The 20,499-nt window shown below is 54.7% G+C and overlaps 6 protein-coding genes across 6 annotated transcripts in view; 4 read left to right on the forward strand and 2 right to left on the reverse strand.

The window, feature by feature from the left end:
* Positions 1 to 227: 227 nt before the first annotated feature.
* VOLCADRAFT_80232 (uncharacterized protein) lies at positions 228 to 2,933 on the forward strand. The gene is made up of 7 exons (XM_002948421.1): positions 228 to 670; positions 740 to 808; positions 1,017 to 1,052; positions 1,232 to 1,287; positions 1,426 to 1,569; positions 1,818 to 2,034; positions 2,366 to 2,933. The coding sequence occupies exons 1-7, from the start codon at positions 416 to 418 to the stop codon at positions 2,474 to 2,476; spliced, it is 888 nt and encodes a 295-aa protein (XP_002948467.1). The 5' UTR covers positions 228 to 415; the 3' UTR covers positions 2,477 to 2,933.
* A 901-nt stretch (positions 2,934 to 3,834) lies between these two features.
* On the reverse strand, positions 3,835 to 5,444 carry BI-1 (Bax inhibitor-1; the record flags this gene model as incomplete). The annotated part of the gene is made up of 4 exons (XM_002948551.1): positions 3,835 to 3,999; positions 4,407 to 4,644; positions 4,818 to 4,909; positions 5,274 to 5,444. Coding segments are annotated over 4 exons (666 nt in total), but the record flags the coding sequence as incomplete, so codon positions are not given.
* Positions 5,445 to 5,789: 345 nt separating this feature from the next.
* VOLCADRAFT_73804 (uncharacterized protein) lies at positions 5,790 to 7,595 on the forward strand. Its single transcript, XM_002948422.1, has 3 exons — positions 5,790 to 6,108; positions 6,172 to 6,280; positions 6,688 to 7,595. Exons 1-3 carry the CDS (start codon positions 6,000 to 6,002, stop codon positions 6,770 to 6,772), a joined length of 303 nt encoding a protein of 100 aa, XP_002948468.1. The 5' UTR covers positions 5,790 to 5,999; the 3' UTR covers positions 6,773 to 7,595.
* Positions 7,596 to 8,925: 1,330 nt separating this feature from the next.
* On the forward strand, positions 8,926 to 10,238 carry VOLCADRAFT_45231 (uncharacterized protein; the record flags this gene model as incomplete). The annotated part of the gene is made up of 4 exons (XM_002948423.1): positions 8,926 to 9,021; positions 9,108 to 9,275; positions 9,653 to 9,820; positions 10,074 to 10,238. Coding segments are annotated over 4 exons (597 nt in total), but the record flags the coding sequence as incomplete, so codon positions are not given.
* A 115-nt stretch (positions 10,239 to 10,353) lies between these two features.
* On the reverse strand, positions 10,354 to 17,921 carry VOLCADRAFT_103930 (uncharacterized protein; the record flags this gene model as incomplete). The annotated part of the gene is made up of 11 exons (XM_002948552.1): positions 10,354 to 11,421; positions 11,803 to 11,912; positions 12,563 to 12,704; positions 12,880 to 13,005; positions 13,382 to 13,546; positions 14,118 to 14,275; positions 14,793 to 14,952; positions 15,459 to 15,581; positions 17,285 to 17,432; positions 17,654 to 17,715; positions 17,808 to 17,921. The coding sequence occupies 11 exons, from the start codon at positions 17,919 to 17,921 to the stop codon at positions 11,293 to 11,295; spliced, it is 1,437 nt and encodes a 478-aa protein (XP_002948598.1). The 3' UTR covers positions 10,354 to 11,292.
* Positions 17,922 to 18,164: 243 nt separating this feature from the next.
* The window catches only part of VOLCADRAFT_80241 (uncharacterized protein), a gene marked incomplete at its 3' end in the record, with an annotated part of 6,091 nt that continues 3,756 nt past the window's right edge, over positions 18,165 to 20,499 (forward strand). The window contains exons 1-5 of the mRNA XM_002948424.1: positions 18,165 to 18,392; positions 18,475 to 18,520; positions 18,826 to 18,903; positions 19,164 to 19,227; positions 19,739 to 19,929. Coding sequence (XP_002948470.1) covers positions 18,376 to 18,392; positions 18,475 to 18,520; positions 18,826 to 18,903; positions 19,164 to 19,227; positions 19,739 to 19,929 — 396 coding nt within the window. The 5' untranslated portion in view covers positions 18,165 to 18,375. The remainder of the gene's footprint in view (positions 18,393 to 18,474; positions 18,521 to 18,825; positions 18,904 to 19,163; positions 19,228 to 19,738; positions 19,930 to 20,499) is intronic.

Consider the following 20,499-nt stretch of genomic DNA (forward strand, 5'->3'; position numbering starts at 1 on the left):
ACTGCGACGCGATATATGCATGGTCAAGAGTTATTTAGGGTATACGTTAGTAGCTTGTAAGGTCAGTGCAGGAAAAGCACATCCGCTCGGAGAAGCTGTCAGCCTGTCAATTTCAAGAAAGTACGGCATCCAAGTTCTGCAATTAATATACGGATTTGCAACTTTGTAGCCGTTCGCATCCCATGGTCTTTTATCATGCAGCTCCACTGATTCTCAAGGTGTCTGGTCGCGGGTTCCAGTCGGTTTCCTTTCCCAGCCCCTTCTTGTCTTGAGAGCTTAGGGAAAGTGGAACGTTGGTATGGAGTTTGAAATGTTACAGATTTATCATTACCCGTAACATTTTCCTTGACGGATTGATGTGTTATCGATAGGGTTAAGCCATCAGTCATCCACGTCGTCACCAATCAGGGCCACAATGTCGTTTCGGCGCGGTGCCGCCCTGCTCGCAAGAGGAGTCTCCGATATTCTACCCTCAGGCTTGGAGACCTGCATTGTGCAACGGCTTTGTACCGGCGCTTCCACATCAGGCCGACCATGGGCAACAACAGCTGCAGGGGGCTTTAATTTTCCCTTTGGAGTAGCGGGCAGCGTTTCGGGAGCCATACGTGGGCTGACAAGCCAATCTAACAGGCGCTTGAAGCTTACGCCGACGGAGCTGGGACTGTATTGGGTATGCGACGTGCTTACGGAACGTTAGCTGCAGTGGGGCATCACTAACTCTTGCAACCCTGCATTTCAGGGTGCCGCGGCTGTCTTTATGATAGGGGTATCATATGCTTCGGTTCCCCTATACCGGCTCTTTTGTGCGGTAGGTCGTCTCCCGGTTGTGGGAGGGAAAGCAGGTGACGTGATGTTGGGGCCGAATGGCCCATGGGGCTGGTGAGGTTTGGGATAACGACGGGGTTACACGCGCAAATACGCGAACTGCCGATGTGGGTTGCTTTGCCATTTCTGACATGTCCTGGCCTTCGTAACGCCGACCAGCCCTGGCTTCCGTCGTACCCATGGTGTTGCAGGCGACAGGGTACGGTGGGACGGTTCGGGCAGGCCAGGTGAGGCAACGGACGATCTATTGGCCTACCAACGAGCAATTGTTTGGCCCAGCAAGCTCCTTTCCCTGCTTGCGTGCGCATACAATCCAGATGCTCAGCGCTCTCATTCCCATGCCGAGTAGTAATCGAGCGTGCCTGCACTCAGTTTTATCCTGCCGTCCACATCCTCTTGAACGCAGACTGTGGAGGAGAAGCTAAAACGCCGAATGGAAGCGCCGGACGCTAAAGTCGAGGAGTAAGTCAGGCGCCGAGGCCCAGATCGTACATTGCCTTGCATTTCCAGGCCCTGCCACGATTCCGCATTCCCGTTTGTATAATTAACCCTCCAGCCGAAGATTTTCGTGCTGACTTTGCCGTCTACCTTGTTTCCCAGAGCTGCTGCGGCTCGCGAGATCCGCGTGTGGTTTAACGCTGATGTGTCGGAGAAGATGCCCTGGGAATTCTGGCCAACACAAGAGTACGTGCGGGTACGTCCTGGGCAGAGCACCTTGGTTTTCTTCACTGCGCACAACAAAAGGTGAGGGGCCCAGACGCTCGGCAGGCTGAGGCCAGGTTGTTGTTTCCGCTGAGTAGTGGGCGCTCAACTCGTTTCTCAGGGTGGTATGGCTGCTTGGGCCATGCATAGGAAACATAGGATCACACACCGAAATCGGGAAGGCTTGGGAATGGCCACGAGCGCGGCCAATGTATTCAGGACGCTATAATGTTAGCTCACCTGTCGACTTCCCCCCGTGGCGTCACCCCCACATCCTTATTGCCACACAGCGACAAGCCCGTCACAGGCTATTCGCTGTATAATGTAACACCGGACAAAGCCGCCTTCTACTTCAACAAAATCCAGTGCTTCTGTTTCGAGGAGCAGCGCCTTCGTGGTGGGGAGACTATAGACATGCCTGTCTTCTTCTACATCGACCCCGAGTTCGCAACCGATTGGAATTGTCGCAACATCAATGACATTACTCTGTCGTACATGTTCCATAAGGTAGGGTGGGAAGCAGAACCTCTGTTGGAAAGCCCGAAGATTTTGCCCATCCCCATGGTTAGTGGCTTTTTTGCAGCAATCGATTGTGAAAGTCAAAGAGGCCGGGGCATAGGTGCTACATCTCCAGGGCTACATGCTCATCCAAGCACGAACATGGACATGGAGCGGTGAGGCCGTCTATGCCGGCTAAAAAAAGTTTCCAGACGAGTGGCTTGGGGCCAGACGCGGACGAGTAGAGCACCTCCGGATCCATGTCTTGGAAGACCCGCAGGCCATCCGTGTATTGATTTTCCAATGAATGACCGGCGCCTGACATCTGTACTGGCTTCAGGTTGAGGACGTGGATGAGGACGAGGAAGACAACGGACAGCCCACGGTGGTGAAGTTGCATTCGGGGCCGCATCCGGCAGCTGCTGCACCGGCAGCTGCAGCGAAGGCCTAAATCGTAACTGCCCGGGCATCGAGGCATTCGATGAGGAAACCCTTGCGATTGTGTATGTATGTATGTGTGTGTGCGCGCGAGCGAGCGAGCGACCATGTAGGATGGAGGTCAGGATGATGCGCCGAGGGGCCTTATGAGAATTGTACAATTTCTTCCCTTTCTTGGAATCAGGGTTCTTATGGGCCATGTTGTGTAATGAAAGTGACCATCGCATGGGTGTCCTTCGATATGCTAACAGCAGGATGTTGACGGGCAGAAAGCCTGCCACGACATGGTGTGGACCTGATTTCGATCGCGGAAGCCTGCGCTGCGATTAGCGAGGCACAGCTGGATCGGGATAACTACGGGAGCTCTGGTAGAAGCTGGTACATGAATTAAAAGGTTAACTTTCGTTTCTGGATGTTGCTGGAACCCCATATACGCCTCTGGTTTGGAATGTAGCGAATCACATCCGGTGATCGGCTTAGCACGGTCTAGCACCCCCTATGCGTCCGTCCTGCAATACGGTACAGTGTGATTTGACGGTCGAATCCATCGTTTGAACGTTTTTCAAGCAACGCTTTTGCTGGCAGATGTCGAACAAGAGGAATCCCATGTTTAACCTGATCATTGCCCACTTGTGCCTTCACATCTTCCCATCCGCAAGATCCGATAGGGAAATATCAATCGCTGCATTCTCATATTTACCGGAAGGCCGCCTCCAATTTACTCTTAAGACGTCTTGCAGGTAAATGCCGGTTTACACCTTTGGGTGCAGCCTCAACACGCATGAGCAACTTTAAGTACGCTAGGCATACAAAAGCGTTGCCAAGCGTGCAAACAGAGATCTAAACGGCTTGCAACCCATGGGTATTTAGCTTTGCATGGCCACAGTGTAAGACCGGACGCCGCGACCAGAGCAAAGCAAAGCAGCATACCGTCCATCTGCCAACCAATACGAATGCTAGGCGACATTCCCATATCTCTATACGCCCTGCTTCGTCCCAGAATGGTCCTGGCTGTGTGAAATTTAGCCATCCGACCATCGCCCTAAACAACACACAGCTTGGGCCGGACACAGCGTCCGCATGCATGAGATCCGCCAACAAGCAATACACAATCAGCACCAACGGGTTCTGCAACTGCAGAGGTCACCTACCAACCGCGCCAGTTATGAAGGGAGCAACAACCAACGGTTGGTAGTGACTGCTGTCAACTGGCAGGAATAATCCTACGGCCCAGAATTATGATGCCAATAGTGCACGGGCCTCATGTCCACAGCATGTTTACTAGGATTGCCGCCGTGCACCGCATCTAGGATGCACAGTACGCCTTTTCATCAACGCGGAACTGCGACCCCGTACAGCGCGCCACTCCAGCTAGCGACGCTCTCTGTCGTCCCTGCGCGTTCGCCGCTCGCGCTTTGCCTGCTTGTTGAGCAGGATGACGAGCACCCGCGCGAAGATGGCCAGCAAATCCACCAAAAGATCCAACGCCGCACGGATAGGGTCCATGTAGCCGGCGCCCGCCTTCTCCACAATCAACTGCGCGATCAGATTTGCAGGTCCGGCACCAGGTGCATTGTGGTGAACTGTAACCGTCAAGGTTAGGTGTTACATTTAAACTGCCGCGAGAAAGGATGTGCGATGCCCGCTATTCCACAAGCCACCAACACACGCATATCGCCCCAAATGGTGCCGCGCAACACAGCATAGAGACAGGGTAGGACACAGAACCGCGCAGCACAGCGCAGCGCACGGCTGCTCCTCTCTTAACACGTGCCATCCGCACCATCCCTCGAGCCCTTGAAAGCCATAAGGACTGTATCTGTGACCCTATTCTCCGACTGCTACCCCAATCCCGGCTTTTGCGTTGATCGCTCGCTGTTCCATTTTCGCTTTTCTTACCCACTAGTACCCTCACGCCCAAAGCCGCACCACAAGCACCTCACCTGCGTGTCTACCAGCACGTAGAGTGCAAACATCAGGAGACCAACATACAGCTCCGCCTGGAACGCAAGCGTACCAGCACCCAGCAGCCAGGAGCTGAGGCGCAGGACAAAGAGGCCGGTCACGGCAGAGGCCAGCCAGCCGCCCAGGAACAGGAAGCTCCGCCTTGCTGACAGCAGCGCCGCCAGCGTGAAGCTCAAGAACACCGCCGCGGTTCCCAGGAAGGCGGTGAGGACGATGCTGTTGGGGAGTCAAAAACCGTTGGAACAAACAACAAAGAAAAGGGAGGAGTTTACGGACCGGGGGTGCATAGAGACGTGTGGCGGTGGATGAGGTGTGGGTAGTGATGCCGTACGACCACATAGCAGGGCAGACGCGGAGAGCGTCTGGAGGAAGTGAGTAAATGGACTCACCTTGGGTCGACAAGCACAGCCAAGTCGACAAGCTTCCCGAGAGCAGCGCCCTGGCAGAAGCTGAAACCCGCCAGCATAGCATACCGTTTATTCTACGCAGGTGAGCACGGGGTTCAGTACGTAGGCATGTAATTGAACTGCAAACGTAGACGTGGCAGCGATGAAGAACCGTAAGCACGGTGGTTTGACGTGCAATCCTCTATCCGTACAATTTCATCACAGCTGATGTGGCGTTACTGGCAGCCTGTGTGTAACGGAGATCTGAAACCCCAAGCCCATCTTGTCCCATAGGTGGCACGAAGAGGAATACACCAAAAACACCACAGGCCGAGCAGGAGGACGCCATAGGTTGGGCGTCTCAGCCAACCAGTGCGGGTGAGCTGCGGATCCGGAGAAGCTACTGACCTAACATGTGCCAAACATTGATGGTTCCTTGGTATTACTAATGCCACCCACCAGGTTACTTGGAGTGTTTGAGGTAAGGGTGAGGCCCATCAAGCATCCAAAACCCGTAAGGTACGTGAGGACGCCCGCGATGCTATAGTACAGGTCTGAAAGGCATCCCAGAGCAGATATTGTCAAAGCCACCCCAAGTGTGGCATAAACGCGCTGCAGATGCTTCTGGATTGGCCGATCCCTGAATAGGCAAATTCCTAGTTACAAATGGGACGTCGCTTGCAGAAAGGGATTCAAAAACTTACAGATGATTGAATTTGAGGAATGTTCCTAGAGTAACCCCATCCCAGCGTCGTCCGACGAGTCTCTCCACGGCATCCATGGCTATATGTTTTCTCCCCGAATCTATTCAGGCAGAGGTTTCACTTTTTAACTTCTGGTATGATTTTGCTTACTCCAGTTGCTTAGAAAGCTAAGCTTGCCACCTGCAAAATTATTCCGAAATTCCTGGGTGTACGGCTTCAATACAGGGTGTCCTTGTCCTGCTTCCTATGCATTTCACCATTCCTATAGTGACCAGGGCAAATGTGATAGTGTAGGGATTTTTGTGGATTGCTTCTCATATCCTTGTCATTGCAATTGGTGTTTGTGGCGAGTTGTGCTTTGCTCTCCTTTTAGGTATAACCTGCAACAATTGTGACATATCCTGTGCAATTTTGGGGGCACAGCATCGTTATATACCAGCGCGTGGGCTCAAGGTAGCTTAGCACCAGGAAATTGCCAACAATGCCTAAGCAGACAGTGAAGCTCGTGTCGGCCGAGGGCTACGAATTCATCGTAGACTACAAGGCCGCGTGTGTCTCTAACACCATCCGGAACATGCTCAGCTCGCAAGGTATGCAAAGTCTTAAGACCGCACAGCCTTGCACGGCTGCTGACTGTGTCCTGGAATGTATAGGTAGCTTCACTGAGACGGAGTTGGGTGAGGTCAAGTTTCCCGAAATCTCAACGCCCATTCTGGAGAAAGTTTGCCAGTATTTTTACTATAAGCTACGCTATCAGAACTCGTAAGTGGCAAACAATGACGAAAGGGGTTTGGTGGGGGTTTGGCTGGTGCCGACGTTGGGCGTGTCCTTGCCAGTGCGTATCTTGGGGCACCCACTAGGGCGCTCGCTGCCTACAGTGCGAGTCGGTCTGCATTAATGAACCGCCCAGGTTCAGTCGGCATACAGGCCTCGACTTCGGTGCCGGTGCTCTCTGAAAAATAAGCCTGAGTGGCTTATTTCATAACAGGGATAATCAAGCCGTACCGTGCGGGCAAAACACAAATGCTCCACGGAGCTGTGTGACGGGAAGCGCGGAGCTTTGTGCTTTTGTAAATCTCCAGGCCCCCGCGCTTTGACGGACAACCTCCCATTCGTGCGGAACTTGTGACTTAATAAATCACTTACCTTTCTGTTACGCACTGTAACAGGACCACGAAGAACATCCCGGACTTCAAGGTCGCGCCTGAGATAGCCCTGGAGCTGCTCATGGCAGCCAACTTCCTAGACACATAAGTAGCCGAGAACCCTTTGACCTGGAAACTTGGTTTCTGTCCGAGCGTGCTGCGGTCGCAAGGTTTTGGAGCGTGCGTGTCGGTGCTTGGCGCTTGTGCCGCAGGTCTTCCATATGTTTGGTTAGCTCCCTGTTCCCTTAGGGGCTTACGGGGTGGGCATGGGTTCATGTTCAGCATATCTTTCGTTGGGTTTGTTCTCTGGCTTGCACATGAATACGGTACAGTTTCAATGGCTATTGTTGAGTCTGCATTTACAGCAGGGAGTACATGCATCCATCTGGACGAGCCCGAGCGCATAACCTGATAGCAGCCCGTGACGCACGTTATGTTGACGGTTGCCGTCTGGGATCAGGCCACGGTCGCGACAACGAATCACGTCTTTTCCCATCGTGAATAATCGTCGCAACGGTTTCCGCTTGGCGACTTGGAATACCCTCGGGGCCGCAGTGGTAAGATGACTACACAGTGGTTAGGGTTGTTAAGTGGGGTCGTCGTCACACATGCTACGAGCACACTGGATCAGGGATGTGGGTCATGTGCAAACAGGCAGGATAAGAGGTTTCTCCCCGCTCCCACCAGACTAATGTCATGAGAATGACTAACGTGGTGGGTACCTGACCTTATGGGTTATCAAGTTGAATATTGTACTGCAGCCGACTGTGAAGGGCTAATGTTTGCTGTGAAAGCACGTCTGATCGCGGATATGGCTCTGCCACCACCTATTAGACGGCTATTAGAAACATTGGAGGAGATAGGTATGGCGACGTTCCCCGTTACTATGCAGTTTCACCCTTTTGCTTACGATGTAACCGCCCTCACTTGTGTTACAGCGCTCGTTTTGGCAAGGTTTGGCAGATGCAGGGAAGCCTAGGGAAGTAAGTGCTGTCTCAGTTTGCATACGGTGATCTGTTCTGCCGCAGTGTACGTAACGGTGGGATGAGGGAGCCCTAAGTTGGTCAGGTAGCTTCCAATGTTCTAATTATCTTCTCCATTTACTTTTGCGTTGATGAGGATAACAGTAACTGTGACATTAGTAACTAGATGAGGCGCATGTCTTGCAGAAAACGCACGGCCGAGCTGATGCCGAGTGGAACGCACGGGGTGTGGAGCATAGACGCCCATGCAGTGCGAAAGCAGCTGCTATAGCACGGGCTGGTTCCCCGCCCGAGAGCACAGCAGCAGGCCGAACGAAGCAGAAAGCCCTTGCGAAGTCGAATAGTTGCCTTATGAGCCCTAAGGGCATTGAAGTGAAACCGTCGGCCAAGTTAGGATGCATATGGACACGGAGTATGGATAATATGGAGTATAATATGGCAATACGGCACGAGCGATCGAAAGTAGGACCAATTCCCTATCGAACGAATACAGACGCCCACCGTCAAAAACGGCAAAAAGTAGCTACAAGAGCACGCCATGGTTTCCCGCGAAACAGAAAAAGAACCCTAGCAAGCGCGCTGCATGATGCACAATGTTGCGTGAGTTAAACTTGTATGCCGATACAGGGGTGGTTGTGCAAAAGCGAAACACGTGCAGGGTGACTTTTCATCTGTCAGGACGTGAAGCCCTGAAAATTTTACATTGGCACGACTGAGTTTGCTGAGTCGCAAGAACATTGGAAAATTGACCAACGCTGCACAAGATGGAATTTCGTCATACCTGACCGGACCGGTCCTGAGGACAACGACTGTACTGCATTTGAGTACACGTCGGAAAAATCATATGAAATCCTTTGAACGCCCTGTCTTTATTCACGTGAATACGTAAGTCACGAAACAAAAGGGATTAATCGTTGTCCGGCTTCCGGCACGTATTGAGATGGCTCACAATCTCGCATCTCGTTCCGTTGTCCGTTCTTGCGTTTCGGCCTCCATTGATGCTTGCCCCGTAATGAGGCCGACTACCATTCTCAGTCGGAGGACGGTCCTGAACAGGTCCGTTAAAGATGATCGGCGAGGAGTGTTCTTGGCGGCCGCATACTCAATTTTTCTTCGTGTCATTTTCAGGCTGGCGCGCGTCTCGTCAGCCAATGCAGCCAGCTTGTCTCGGCGCGTATTGGTATGCAGGTAAGCTGCATATGCGCACCTCCTGGCCACCGGGATTCTCGGGCTGACTGACGTCGTCTGCAGGGCCTCGGGTGGTGCGACGATGGCAGGTCCTATGCCCACGGTAAAGATCGATAACATCCGGGATCCTTTTGCAACCGTTTTGACGGTGGAGTACGGGGAGAAGACTGGAGAGCTGCTTGATGCGGTAAGCGCTCGCGTCTACACGAGAGTTTGAGCTTAACCACCGGAACCTACTCTTGACGTGCGATACCGATTGCGTTTCTACCTCAGATTACTGCGCTAAAGAATTTGGGGTTGAATATTCGGCGAGCGAAGGTCAACACTGGCGGAACCACTTTCTATATTACTGATGCGGATACGAGCGAGAAGATTGTGAAGTCAGCACGCCTGGAGGATATTCGCATGACTGTGCTGAACAGCCTTGTGGCGAAGTTCCCGGTGAGTTTGCCCGGGTTCAATTTGTTGCTGGTGTAGCGTGGGACAACGGTAGAGGAAGCATTTGGCATGTCCAAATTCGGACATGGACATGGCTGGCAAGCTTTGTTCTACACCGTTTGTAGTGCTGCAGGTTAAGTGCAATACATACCTGCAGTACAAACCTGGCGGTTGCTATCTGGATAGCGTTTCATGTGCATGTGATGCGCCAGCCTACATGTCGGGGATGCAACTGGGCCGTATTGGCATCACGGTTGAAGTATGCAAGGATGCCTTATGGCAAGAGGGCAGATCACGTTTGTTAAGGGCTTGCATGCTTGCGCATGCGTCTCCGACCATGCGTCTCCTTAAAGCGCTGCCCTGTCGATATAACTATGCAGGAGGTGGGCGAGGCGCTATCTGTAGGCGCCAAGTCGAATGATTTGGACGGCAACAAAGTCCTTGGCACGCGCCGCAAGGTAGTGCAGACCACGATCGACATCGTGGAGGCGTCCAACGGATCGTGCTCTGTGCTCAAGATCGTTACCAGTGATCGGCCTGGCCTGCTGGTGAGATACGTCGTTGCCGTTTGGACGGGCATGCCTCGTGGGGATGATTCATGCCATGCTTCAGTGTTTGCCCTTTTCTTACTTCTACTCGTGGCTCGTTTGGTTACCAACTCTTGTGGGTCACTTGATGGCAACTGCATTGCAGCATGCCCCTTGGTTAGCAATCGAGGAGTCCACGGGGGTTAGCTCACTTCCTACCATTCATAGGACTGGATGTTTGAAACTTTGTTCGGGACCCCCGGGTTTTGTTCAGGTGGACATTGTCCGTGTTCTGAAGGACATCAACCTCAACGTGGTGTCGGCTGAGATTGACACTGAGGGGACTCTGGCCAAGGACGAGTTCTTCATTACGTACCATGGTGAGCCGCTGACGACGCCTATGGTGACTTTGGTGACCAACGCGCTGCAGTACTATCTCAGTCTGGCGGAGGTCGCCAAGGAGGAATCCTACTAGTCAAATAATATGGTGTACCTGGGCTGTGGTTCCGTATTCTGCTGTTATTTAGCGCATGCTTCTTAGCGCGGACTGATTTATGTTTGCCATACGTGTGTTACGCGGTGCTGCAGTGTGTTTCTTGGGTTTGCTCGTTCTGACAGGGTTTGCAACTTGTGTGGAGTGTCGTGGCAATGCGTGCAAGCGTGGAGCCGGATCGTTAGGGCTCGTGGATGGTTTCTAGTGCGCTGCTGTGGACGGATAGATAGGAGGCGTTGGTAGGGACGGGCGAAGGTGTTTGCGGATCTCGTTTTGCTAACACGTTAGGCGTCTTAAGCTGGGGAGCATGCCTATGTGCAAGTAGCTGCGGAGTCTTGTTACACAATCAGCTACCTCGCACAGGGAAAGCAGCACCGGAGGTTAGCTGCGGTGCGGAAGTCAGTTCTCTCGCGGCACGAAGCAAAACTTCTCGTTGTGGGCGGGGTTGGGTTATGAAGTATTGGACCCGGCGGACATCCCGTGACCAGTGCGCAAGGAAAAAGAGTTGCGTGAAATTGTTTTCTTCGTTAATGCCGTAGTGTTCAAGTGCGCCAGGAGTTTCCACGTTTGCCGCTGTGCTGTGGGACGCTCGGAGGGATTCGTTGGCCTATCGGCGCGGACGGATGCTGTGCGTAATGTATTCTTTGAAGTGCGTCGTCAGGCAGCTGCCAGCGGCCGGCGTGCACTTCGTTGTGTGCTTGCTTGTGGTTGCTAACTATTCATGCCAGTGCTGTGGATTATTGCTACCAATTAAGAGTAGACAATGGTTCTGCGAGATATGTTCGGGTCTTATCAAGTTGCTGTAGCAAACAGAGAAGATATTTTGGTATTTTCAACAGATTACGATGCATGTTACACGAGCAATATCACCACAGATTTACCTTACTTCGGTTCCCTATGCTGCTGCCATCATATTTGCATTAGTCAGTATGCTGACGCGCGTGACGTTAGTACAGGCATATTGGAGCGTCACTGCTCGGCCAGTCGCACGAGCGCTTGCTCAGCGTGGTAGGACCGGCGCAACCACCGCCGTGAAGTCATGCAGAAAGCGCTCTGTCGAAAAAGCCATGGCTTGCTTCTGTGCCGCCGCGGCGATCTTCATACGCTCCCGCTGGTCCATCGTAAGCACCTGCGGAGCCCCATTGCAAATCCCGACGGTTAGCCAGAATGTCTACAAATCGCCATTCTCGGGCAACAGCTATGGCGCACAGTTGGTTTTATAAGCCGAGCTGCTTGGGCACACGCAACAGGCTGTCAGGTACAAAGGCGTACACCCAAGACCGTACACTTCTCATACACAGCAGCGCAATTGCTTCGTGGCTACGGACTACAAATGGGCCTTTGGATTGCACCGGGCGTCGTAAAGTTGACGTCATATCCTCGCTGTCCGAGTTGGAAGTCCTGAATTTTCGAAATCACCGTCCCCACCCGGCCACTTATTCGTACCTACATGCCGCGTGCAACCCTGCCCTCCACCATCCCTGGTGTAGCTTTTTCAACGGCAACCTACCCGCGTAATTGCCTCCGAGTACTCCTCCGCGCTGGTGGACAAGAAACCCGTCACCTGTTCGCAGCCGTCGTCGCCCTGCACCGGCTTAACGATGTCCTGTTTGGGGCCAGCTGTAGGTTTAGGAGCATTGGGGATTGACGAGAACGTTTTTATGCCAAGTATCCGTCACACGGGGCCACAGCCTGAGTCAAGTCAAACGGAAGTCGCAGAGGGATAAACTGATGAAGGCAAGGTCGCGAGGGCGGACGACCAAGAGCAACTGCAAATTGCTAAAAGAGAAAAACTGGCCCGTAAATCGCCCACGGGCATATGGCATCATCCGTTGATGTCACAAACAAGACCAGGACTGGACCCACGGCCATAGTCAAGGGCGCCCAAACGGGGTATATATACCGCACAAGAGTCCAAGCCTATCACGCCAGAGGAGGTGAGGGACTTTCAGGAGGTGGGGGACTAAACGGAACCCCCAAACTGCTTCCGCGCTCCGTGGTGCCCATGCCGTGGAGTTCGACCAGTGCCCTCCCAACCTCACACCAGTCCACGCAAACAGGGCCGCGACTGTTGCACGACTGCAGCACGCATCTGGCTGACAAGGACGGGGCGTTCCTACAGCTAGATAGCTAGCTGGCCAGATAAAGAACTGATAACGCGAAAGTCTCTTTTAACATCTTCAGCTGCTGGCTTTCGCCCCCGCCCCGGTTGAGTGTCCCCTCGCTAGTTTGTCCGAGCCCAAATGAGAGAGGTTCCCCGGATGGCTCACCGGAGTTGTGCGCGATGGGGACCACGCCGGCCGCCATGTACTCTACAACGCTGATGCCAAAGTGCTCGTCTACCATGGTATGCAGCCCACCCACCGCACCGCCCAGCTGCGACTTGAGCTCCGAAAACGACGCGTTGACGATCTGGTCAGGACAAAAAGGGATGCGAAGCAGGAAACGACACAGGTCAGGAAGTGGCAGAAAAGGGACTAATACAGACAGGGCCCCTCCATTTTGCCGCGACCCGGTGATTCTCTTCTTCCCATGCCGCGCTGGTCACTCCCCGACAGCTCCAAGGGGCCATCCGCCCCACTCTTACCCACTCCACACAGTCCGCCAGCCCGAGCTCATGTGCGTATTGCTGCAATGCAGCTAGCCGTGCCTCGTCATCCGCGTTGCGGCAGCCACCGATGAACTTCAGCTTTGCCTCCCGTACCGCCTGGCCCTGCCGCCGACACAGACGCAGCGGATATGCACAGAACCGAAGCCAAGCAGGCCACCACCTTGTTACTAACAAAACAAGAACTAACCGAGGAAATGATAAAAAAGGAAAAGAAACTTAATCGCCAAGCTTTTCCTGGTGCCGTAACGGTGCCGTAACCGGCGCCAAAAGACCCTACAGGCGCGGCGTCCGTCTCGTTGTTTAAGACCGAGAAATTAATATCGCAGCTAACAAGTCATCTCATCCCACTACGTACAGTGTCCCAATAAAACCCCCACCTCCGCCCCGTCCTCCATCACAACCCTCCTATGTTGTTGTGCCCCGGAGGTTCCCCACCGCATTCCCCGGGCCCCAGCCCCTTCCCCTTTTCCCGCCGCACCTGCAAGGTGGGCCCAGCCATCCGCTTCGCCAGCGCAAACGCCTCCAGCTGCAGCCGGTGGTTTTTCTCCGGTCTGAACTGGTTGACCGACACCAGGTACAGCTGCTTGAGCTTGCGGTCCAGGGGTAGCTGGAGCAGCTCCCTGGTATCGACAGGCGGGTAGACCTGCCCGGAAGCGGGTGGTTGGGAATCGTATGAGGGTGCGACAAGGTAAAAGAGACAAAGGGTAAAGTACCCACACACCCAAAGCACCTAGTGCCGAAAAGTCCAAAGCCACTACGTAAGAAGATGCGGGACGGGGAGGGCCGGAAGAAATAAAACAAAGAAACGAAAAGGGTAAACTACCGAGAATCCGACGCAACAAACTGCTGAAGCCCAACGCGTATGATGCAGTCAAACTGCCCAATAGTCCGGAAGCTGATACACAGAAATGGCCGAGATGGTGCGCCGTTACGGATTTGGGTTGGGGCAGGGTGTGGGGAGGTCGGGGGCCAGGTCGCCGATGGGAAGGGCAGCTGTGCGTGTGCCTTGGTTGTTTGCCCTGGTTCTGACGATCCGTTCCCAGCACCACCACGTCATGCCCACGACAACATCAGCAGCAACTTTAACCGGTGCCCTGCATATTAGCGCACGGACAAACATTGAACCCTAACTGAATTCCCCAAACCCCGCAACCTTCCTGAGCCTGCATCCCCAGCAGATATCGCCCCTAGCCGCAGCTACCGCCACCGCTCACCAGCAACGGGGCTCTCCCAAGGAACCAGATTCGCTGTATGTGGTCACGTGTCCAAGAGGAGTTGACGCACGTGACTGCCGTAACGCAGCCACAAACGCCGTACCACAGCGCCACGACACGGTAGTACAGCAGCTTGATGGTGGTCTTGACAGGAGACTCTGCCAAGAAATGACCAAGGCAGCGACGAAACGCAACAGCCGATGTGCCGATGTGTCCGAGAGGAGCCCCCAAACCAAAAGCCATGGCTGGAGTGGACTATGGCGGCTGCTTTAAAAATGAAAACTCTTGGGGCGCTTTACTTTGCAGAGGAGGAAGAACTTCAGGAGGCAGATCACATCAGGATCATATCCCCACTGGCGCCCGCCAAAAGAAACAAGAACGTTACGCTTTGGCATTACGTGTGCATGTATGCATGTATGTATGTATGTATGTATGTATGTATGTATGTATGTATGTATGTATGTATGTATGTATGTATGTATGTATGTATGTATGTATGTATGTATGTATGTATGTATGTTTGTTTGTATGTATGTTACACCTTCTGGAGCCGCGTTACCCTCCGAAGGCGTAACGGCCCCGTACCTGGAGCCCTGATGGGGCCCAAGGGCCCGGACCTAGGACGATCCCACCAGCCCCCTAGAGACACATTGCGCATGACTACACTTGCCTTACCTGCAATGTCCGCGTCATTGTTGTACGTTGCCGTACCGCTCCACACGCGGCCGAGCATGTCAGAGCTGATGGTAGGGTAGTGCACGTACGCCACCACGCGTGAGCCAGCTTTCCAAGCAAAAGGGTAAGGGAACGCCCAGCCTGTGGTGTCAATGTACACCTGGAGGACCCCAGAAAACCAAGGTCACCGTTACGACGAAAGGGTAGGCGGGAGAAAGAGGAAGGGCTAAACGTGAGGAAACGAACCCACGCACAATCCAAGATCACGCAGTCCAGCTCCTCTCGCTGCTTTTATATGTCGTCCTCTTTTCCACACGCCTCTTCCATGCCTCTCAGCCCCCAGCTCCCCTAACCGGAGCCCATTTGTGTTGCTTTAAAGCTCCCGGTCGCCGCGTCTCAAAACCTCTCACCCCACCACCTCATCCGCCCCGGGGCTTTGCGGCTTTGGACGTCCGCATTTTGATCTTTGCTCCTTTTGCGCCGTTATCGTTGTCAACACGTCCCAACACGGAGCAGGCGCCCCTCTCACAGGGCGCAGACGCACCCGGCAGTGCCCTGTATCAACTACGAGTCTACGTCTACGTCTACGAGCTCGTTTTGGCGTTTCTTGTCCCCGCGCCGCGCAAATCCTCCTCAGAGAGCCCACGCACGCCCGCACACCCGCACCTCGGGCACCAGCTGCCTTAGCGCCTCCAGCCCCAGGGCCACAGAGCCCAGTGCCTGGCGCAACAGCGTGAACCGGGGGTAGCGCTCCGGCTTCACGAGGTGAGTGCGGCGCAGCGGGATGACCTGCAGGGTACGAGGGAGGGGGGGAGCCATGTGAGGGTACGAGGGAGGGGGGGAGCCATGTGAGGGTACGAGGGAGGGGGGGAGCCATGTGAGGGTACGAGGGAGGGGGGGAGCCATGTGAGGGTACGAGGGAGGGGGGGAGCCATGTGAGGGTACGAGGGAGGGGGGGAGCCATGTGAGGGTGCGAGGGAGGGGGGGAGCCATGTGAGGGTACGAGGGAGGGGGGGAGCCATGTGAGGGTACGAGGGAGGGGGGGAGCCATGTGAGGGTGCGAGGGAGGGGGGGAGCCATGTGAGGGTGCGAGGGAGGGGGGGAGCCATGTGAGGGTACGAGGGAGGGGGGGAGCCATGTGAGGGTGCGAGGGAGGGGGGGAGCCATGTGAGGGTACGAGGGAGGGGGGGAGCCATGTGAGGGTACGAGGGAGGGGGGGAGCCATGTGAGGGTACGAGGGAGGGGGGGAGCCATGTGAGGGTACGAGGGATAATAAGGAACAAACTGACGACATCCAAGGCCGCAAAGCCCGTGAAGAAGCGCAGGACGAAAGGAAGGGACCACATAGATAGATAAGTAGATAGATAGATAGAGAGAGAGAGTGAAGGGGGACGAGCAGAACCCGTGCGCTACAAAGGGTTGCTCAGCTTTGTTGTTCTAATCCTATCTTCTAATCTCGGTCAAGGTTCTAGGATTACGCAGTTAATGGTTCCTTATTTGAACTTGACTAGGACTGCGTTTTGGCCAAAGCTAGCTTCCGGCTTTGTATTCCTTGAGATTAAATTTGTTCGACCAGCCGCTGGTAGGCCGAATTAAAGACAAGGTGATATCGAGAGTGGGCGGAAGGAAATTTCCAGGACTGTGACTGCACTGCATGACTCCAAGACCGGAGATCGGGCAGGAGCGTGGTTTCGGAGGCAAGGCAGGGATGTGAATATTAATTCACTTAATTCACTTGGAGCAGGGCCGGGACGAAGACGTGACGGGGTTAGACGCCGGGAAACGGGATGGGGGTCCCATCTGGATTACCAGCGTCTCCACCCGGCGGTGTGGGGAGGGTGGTGCTAACTTGAGTGCGCAACGTTGTGTTGGTGGTGTTGGGGTATTTGCCAGCGGGCGGGAGGGAGGGAGGAAGAGAGGGGGTGTTTGGGACGAAGGGAGGGCGGGAGGGAGGGAGAGCTGCAGGCCCCCAGAACGAGACCCTGTGTCCCTGGGAGGTGGAGACGGACCGATACACACGCATACATGCATGCGGCAGACACGTACCAACGCGCCGACAGTTGGCGGTTACCAGGTGGATGTGGAAACTGGAAGTACGGCTTGACGTATCAATACCAACAAAATCGAACCCTTGGAGATGACGAGGGTCGTGTGTCTGGAATGTTAAATTGAGGAGTCGGTCACGCGATGAAATAATAGGTAGGTCGTGTGGCTGTGGGGGATTTTAAGCGACCCCATGCGACACCGGGAGGCCCAACCCAAGCCGGTGGACCTCTAGATTGGGCCATTTGATTAACTGCATGGTAGCCTGACCAGGACAGACCCTGAATTACTTCACTCAGGAATGTCTGTCCGTCGATTGCGTCCGCAAGCCATGTTTCATACGGTCCACGGCTTGCTTCGTACAAGCCCCTAGAACCTAATACCTACAACGTATTAGGTAGAGCCAACAACGACGGTACGTGGCCACTGCACCCAGAGAAGGTACTCACCCGAATGGGCTTTTCAATGCGGATGTTGAAACGCGACTGGGCGTCCTGCAGGAGGCGCTCTGCGGTGACCCCCTCCCGCACGAAAATTGCCACCTGCGCGGTGCGCGGAACACAGGGCTGCGTTGTACCAGGAGGCGCTAATATGGAGCTGTGTCGATGAGATGGTCGGCTGAGTGATTGGATTGGAATGATGGATAGAGGGGACTTTCATGAGGGTCAGGGTTGCGAGCCCGCGTAGTACCTGCGCTGCTGGGCTTGCATCTTGGACGGCCTTCACGGCACACCTATGCGACAACAATCTACGAGTTAGAGTTGCTATATGACGGGAAAGAAGAGACGCCGCGGTGTTCGGGACCCATAATTGCTCACCACAGCACGCGTTCACCACCACCGCCCCCGTCGGCAAACGGATGGAAGAATGCCACCACGCCCTGCACGTTGGCCAGGCAGCGAGTGAGCGCCCAGTATCATCCCGTAGCCCGTAAACTCCCTAAGGTGAAGGTGGCATGTAATTGCACTGCACCTTTTGCACCCGGGGTAGCCCGCTGGCTAGGACATAGAACGTGATTGTTGCGCACGCTGTCCCCAGGACAAGCGCACACAAGGCAGCAAGGAGTATTAAGAACAATGAGTCCATGGCGCCTACATGCTACGCGGCAGGCCCAAGCGCGCTACACGCTCTTCATATGGAAGCAATGTCGTTGTGGCGATCAGGGTAGATAGCGACGCTGAAGTTAGCTGCGGTTTTCTAGATACGACATGCCAAGCGACATGGTTTAGCAAGTGCTGGTTTCAGTTGACTGTCGCAGGTTGAGTGCAAATGCCGTACTGTTACGAATATGAAAGTAGCTCAGGCACCCCAAAGTGATGAAAACATACCCTCAAAGACATCCTGGTTTCGGCTTTTACGTTGTGTCTTCGGGGTGTAGCCTAGGACTTCTATTGTTTCGCCAGCCCAAGGGCGCAACCGATATCGGACGCCTTCGCCGCCCAAATCTGTAATCGCATTTGGTTCAAATAACGTTTAGTGATCGCCTTGTAGCCGCCATCCATCCTCCTGCTGCTCGGGCCCTTACCTAGACGTCGGAAAAATGGGAATTCTCGAAAAGTAAGTAGGGTGTTGTATTTAATGAGTAATAACATGGCCATCGGTGCCGGGAGCTGTGACGCGGAGCCCTCCTGCCGTGTAGAATTAAGGAGATCGAGGCGGAAATGGCCCGGACGCAGAAGAACAAGGTGCGTGCGGGCCCCCGGGGGCATTCCGGTTGGGACGGCGATCTTGGAATGGGGGTGATGGCGAAGCTGAATTCTCAGGTCCAGCACCCCGCATATGCACCCCATCCTAATGCTGGGGTTTTAGTTAATTTACAGGCTGGGCAGGAGCCTTGCAATGCATTCCGCCCTCACGCTGGCGGCCATTTCGGCATATTCATGGTATCCCCGTTGGCTTACCACAGTCCCTGCCATAGACTCGTACATGGCTTCTGGCGCTACCAGGCGCCTCATCCAACCACCTTCCCGTGGCCTTTTCCCTCTTTCAGGCCACTGAGTATCACTTGGGCCAGCTGAAGGCCCGCCTGGCCAAACTTCGAACGGAGCTGCAGGCGCCTTCCACCAAAGTGTGTCGGGGGTAAAAAGTGTGTGTGTGTGTATGTGTGTTGGGGGGGGGAGAAAGGGGTCATCTCTACGGGCGGACTGCCGGATAACAATGTGGGCCTTCAGACATGGACGGTCCCTGGTGTTCCCCCCAAAGCACGCACGTCTGTCTCCCCTTCGTTACCCGCTCATTTGCTAGTGGTTCGTCGTACCCGTCGTTATTGCCCGTACGGAATCGGTGTACCGGGTTGCCGGGATGTGCCGTTGTGTGACCGTCGTACAGGGAGGCGGCGGCGAGGGAGGCTTTGAAGTCCAGAAGTACGGCGATGGCCGGGTGGCGCTGATCGGTGAGGACGCCACTGGGGTTCAGGAGATGTGTGGATTGCTTCCGGCCACTGACTTCTGTCTGCTTCGGGTTGGCAGGGTGGCGGCGTTTGAGCTGTGTGCGGGACAGAGTTCGGGTTGACGACTGCGGACCGTAGCAGCGGGCGGGGTGGGAAGTGGGTGGGTGGGTGGGTGCGTGGGGGAAAAAGGAGGTGGGTACCAATCCAAACACCGTCCGTTCTGTTCAAGTCAGGGGGAACGCACAGCTCACGGCTCACTGTCGGAGACTGTTTCGTTCTGCTGTGGGGCTTTCCTGCCCTGTTCTGTGTATAGAACGAACGATATGCCAGCTGGTGCTGCCTGCTGCTGCAAGGTGGCTGCTGCAAGATGCGACCCGGCTAGGGCTCTCGAGAGGAAGTCCTTCAGAGGGTGAATGAAACACCGGGGCCTTCCCCGTCGCCGCTGCTGACACCACCCGGGCCCCGTCGCCGCCGCCGCCGCCCCGTCGTTGCCGCCGCCGCCGCCCCGCCGTAGGTTTTCCCTCCGTTGGTAAATCGTCGCTGCTGACGCTGCTGACGGGCACCGAGTCAGAGGCGGCGGCGTACGAGTTCACAACCCTGACCTGCATCCCTGGAGTGATCCACTACAACGATTCTAAGATCCAGCTGCTGGATCTGCCGGGAATTATCGAAGGAGCTGCGGAGGGCAAGGGCCGCGGTCGCCAGGTGCTGGCGTCGTCTCGTTTAGCGGGGGGCTGGGGCGGGACCTGCTGGGAACGAACCTTCCTATTACCTCCCGTTTAGATTATTTGCGATTGTCCTTTGATTGTGATTGTCCTGAGGACGAACACACAATCGTCCTTTGAAGTCTTTTGTGCACGTCTTCCTGTCCTTTGCTTGCCATGCTGCCATGCGATTCTTAATCCAGTGGTTTTCTGTCCACTGCTGGTGACTTGACCTTGACCGTTTTGGTCGAGGAGTCATGTGTTAGTGGTATATGCGTTTGTATGTGCGTTAGTAGTATATTTGTGCGTGTGGTATGTATTAGTAGTTGTTTTTACTTTTTTTAGTAGTTGTTTTTGCTCTCCCATGCATCCTCGCACCCACCAGTGCTCATAGCTCTTGAAGACTCGCCTCGCTGGACCTCGTGCCTTCCCTCCCTTTCCCCCCTCCTCGGTCGGCTCCTGGCTTCAAAACCGCCTACTGGCGAGTTCTGCTTCTCTTTCCTTGGCAGCAGCTTCACTCGCTCGTGGTTCGCCTTCTTACCCCCTCCTCCCCCCCTCTCTCTCCCCCCCA

The sequence above is a fragment of the Volvox carteri genome, assembly GCF_000143455.1.
Source record: "Volvox carteri f. nagariensis unplaced genomic scaffold VOLCAscaffold_10, whole genome shotgun sequence".
In the NCBI taxonomy this organism is placed as follows: domain Eukaryota; kingdom Viridiplantae; phylum Chlorophyta; class Chlorophyceae; order Chlamydomonadales; family Volvocaceae; genus Volvox; species Volvox carteri.

What these genes read in the sequence shown, in the direction of transcription:
- VOLCADRAFT_80232 (XM_002948421.1), top strand. Translation starts at nt 416, where the DNA reads ATGTCGTTTCGGCGCGGTGCCGCCCTGCTCGCAAGAGGAGTCTCCGAT. An exon ending in TATACCGGCTCTTTTGTGCG is followed by an intron (nt 809 to 1,016) that starts GTAGGTCGTCTC and finishes ATGGTGTTGCAG; the next exon opens with GCGACAGGGTACGGTGGGAC. An exon ending in GGACGGTTCGGGCAGGCCAG is followed by an intron (nt 1,053 to 1,231) that starts GTGAGGCAACGG and finishes TCTTGAACGCAG; the next exon opens with ACTGTGGAGGAGAAGCTAAA.
- VOLCADRAFT_73804 (XM_002948422.1), top strand. Translation starts at nt 6,000, where the DNA reads ATGCCTAAGCAGACAGTGAAGCTCGTGTCGGCCGAGGGCTACGAATTC. An exon ending in GAACATGCTCAGCTCGCAAG is followed by an intron (nt 6,109 to 6,171) that starts GTATGCAAAGTC and finishes TGGAATGTATAG; the next exon opens with GTAGCTTCACTGAGACGGAG. An exon ending in AAGCTACGCTATCAGAACTC is followed by an intron (nt 6,281 to 6,687) that starts GTAAGTGGCAAA and finishes GCACTGTAACAG; the next exon opens with GACCACGAAGAACATCCCGG.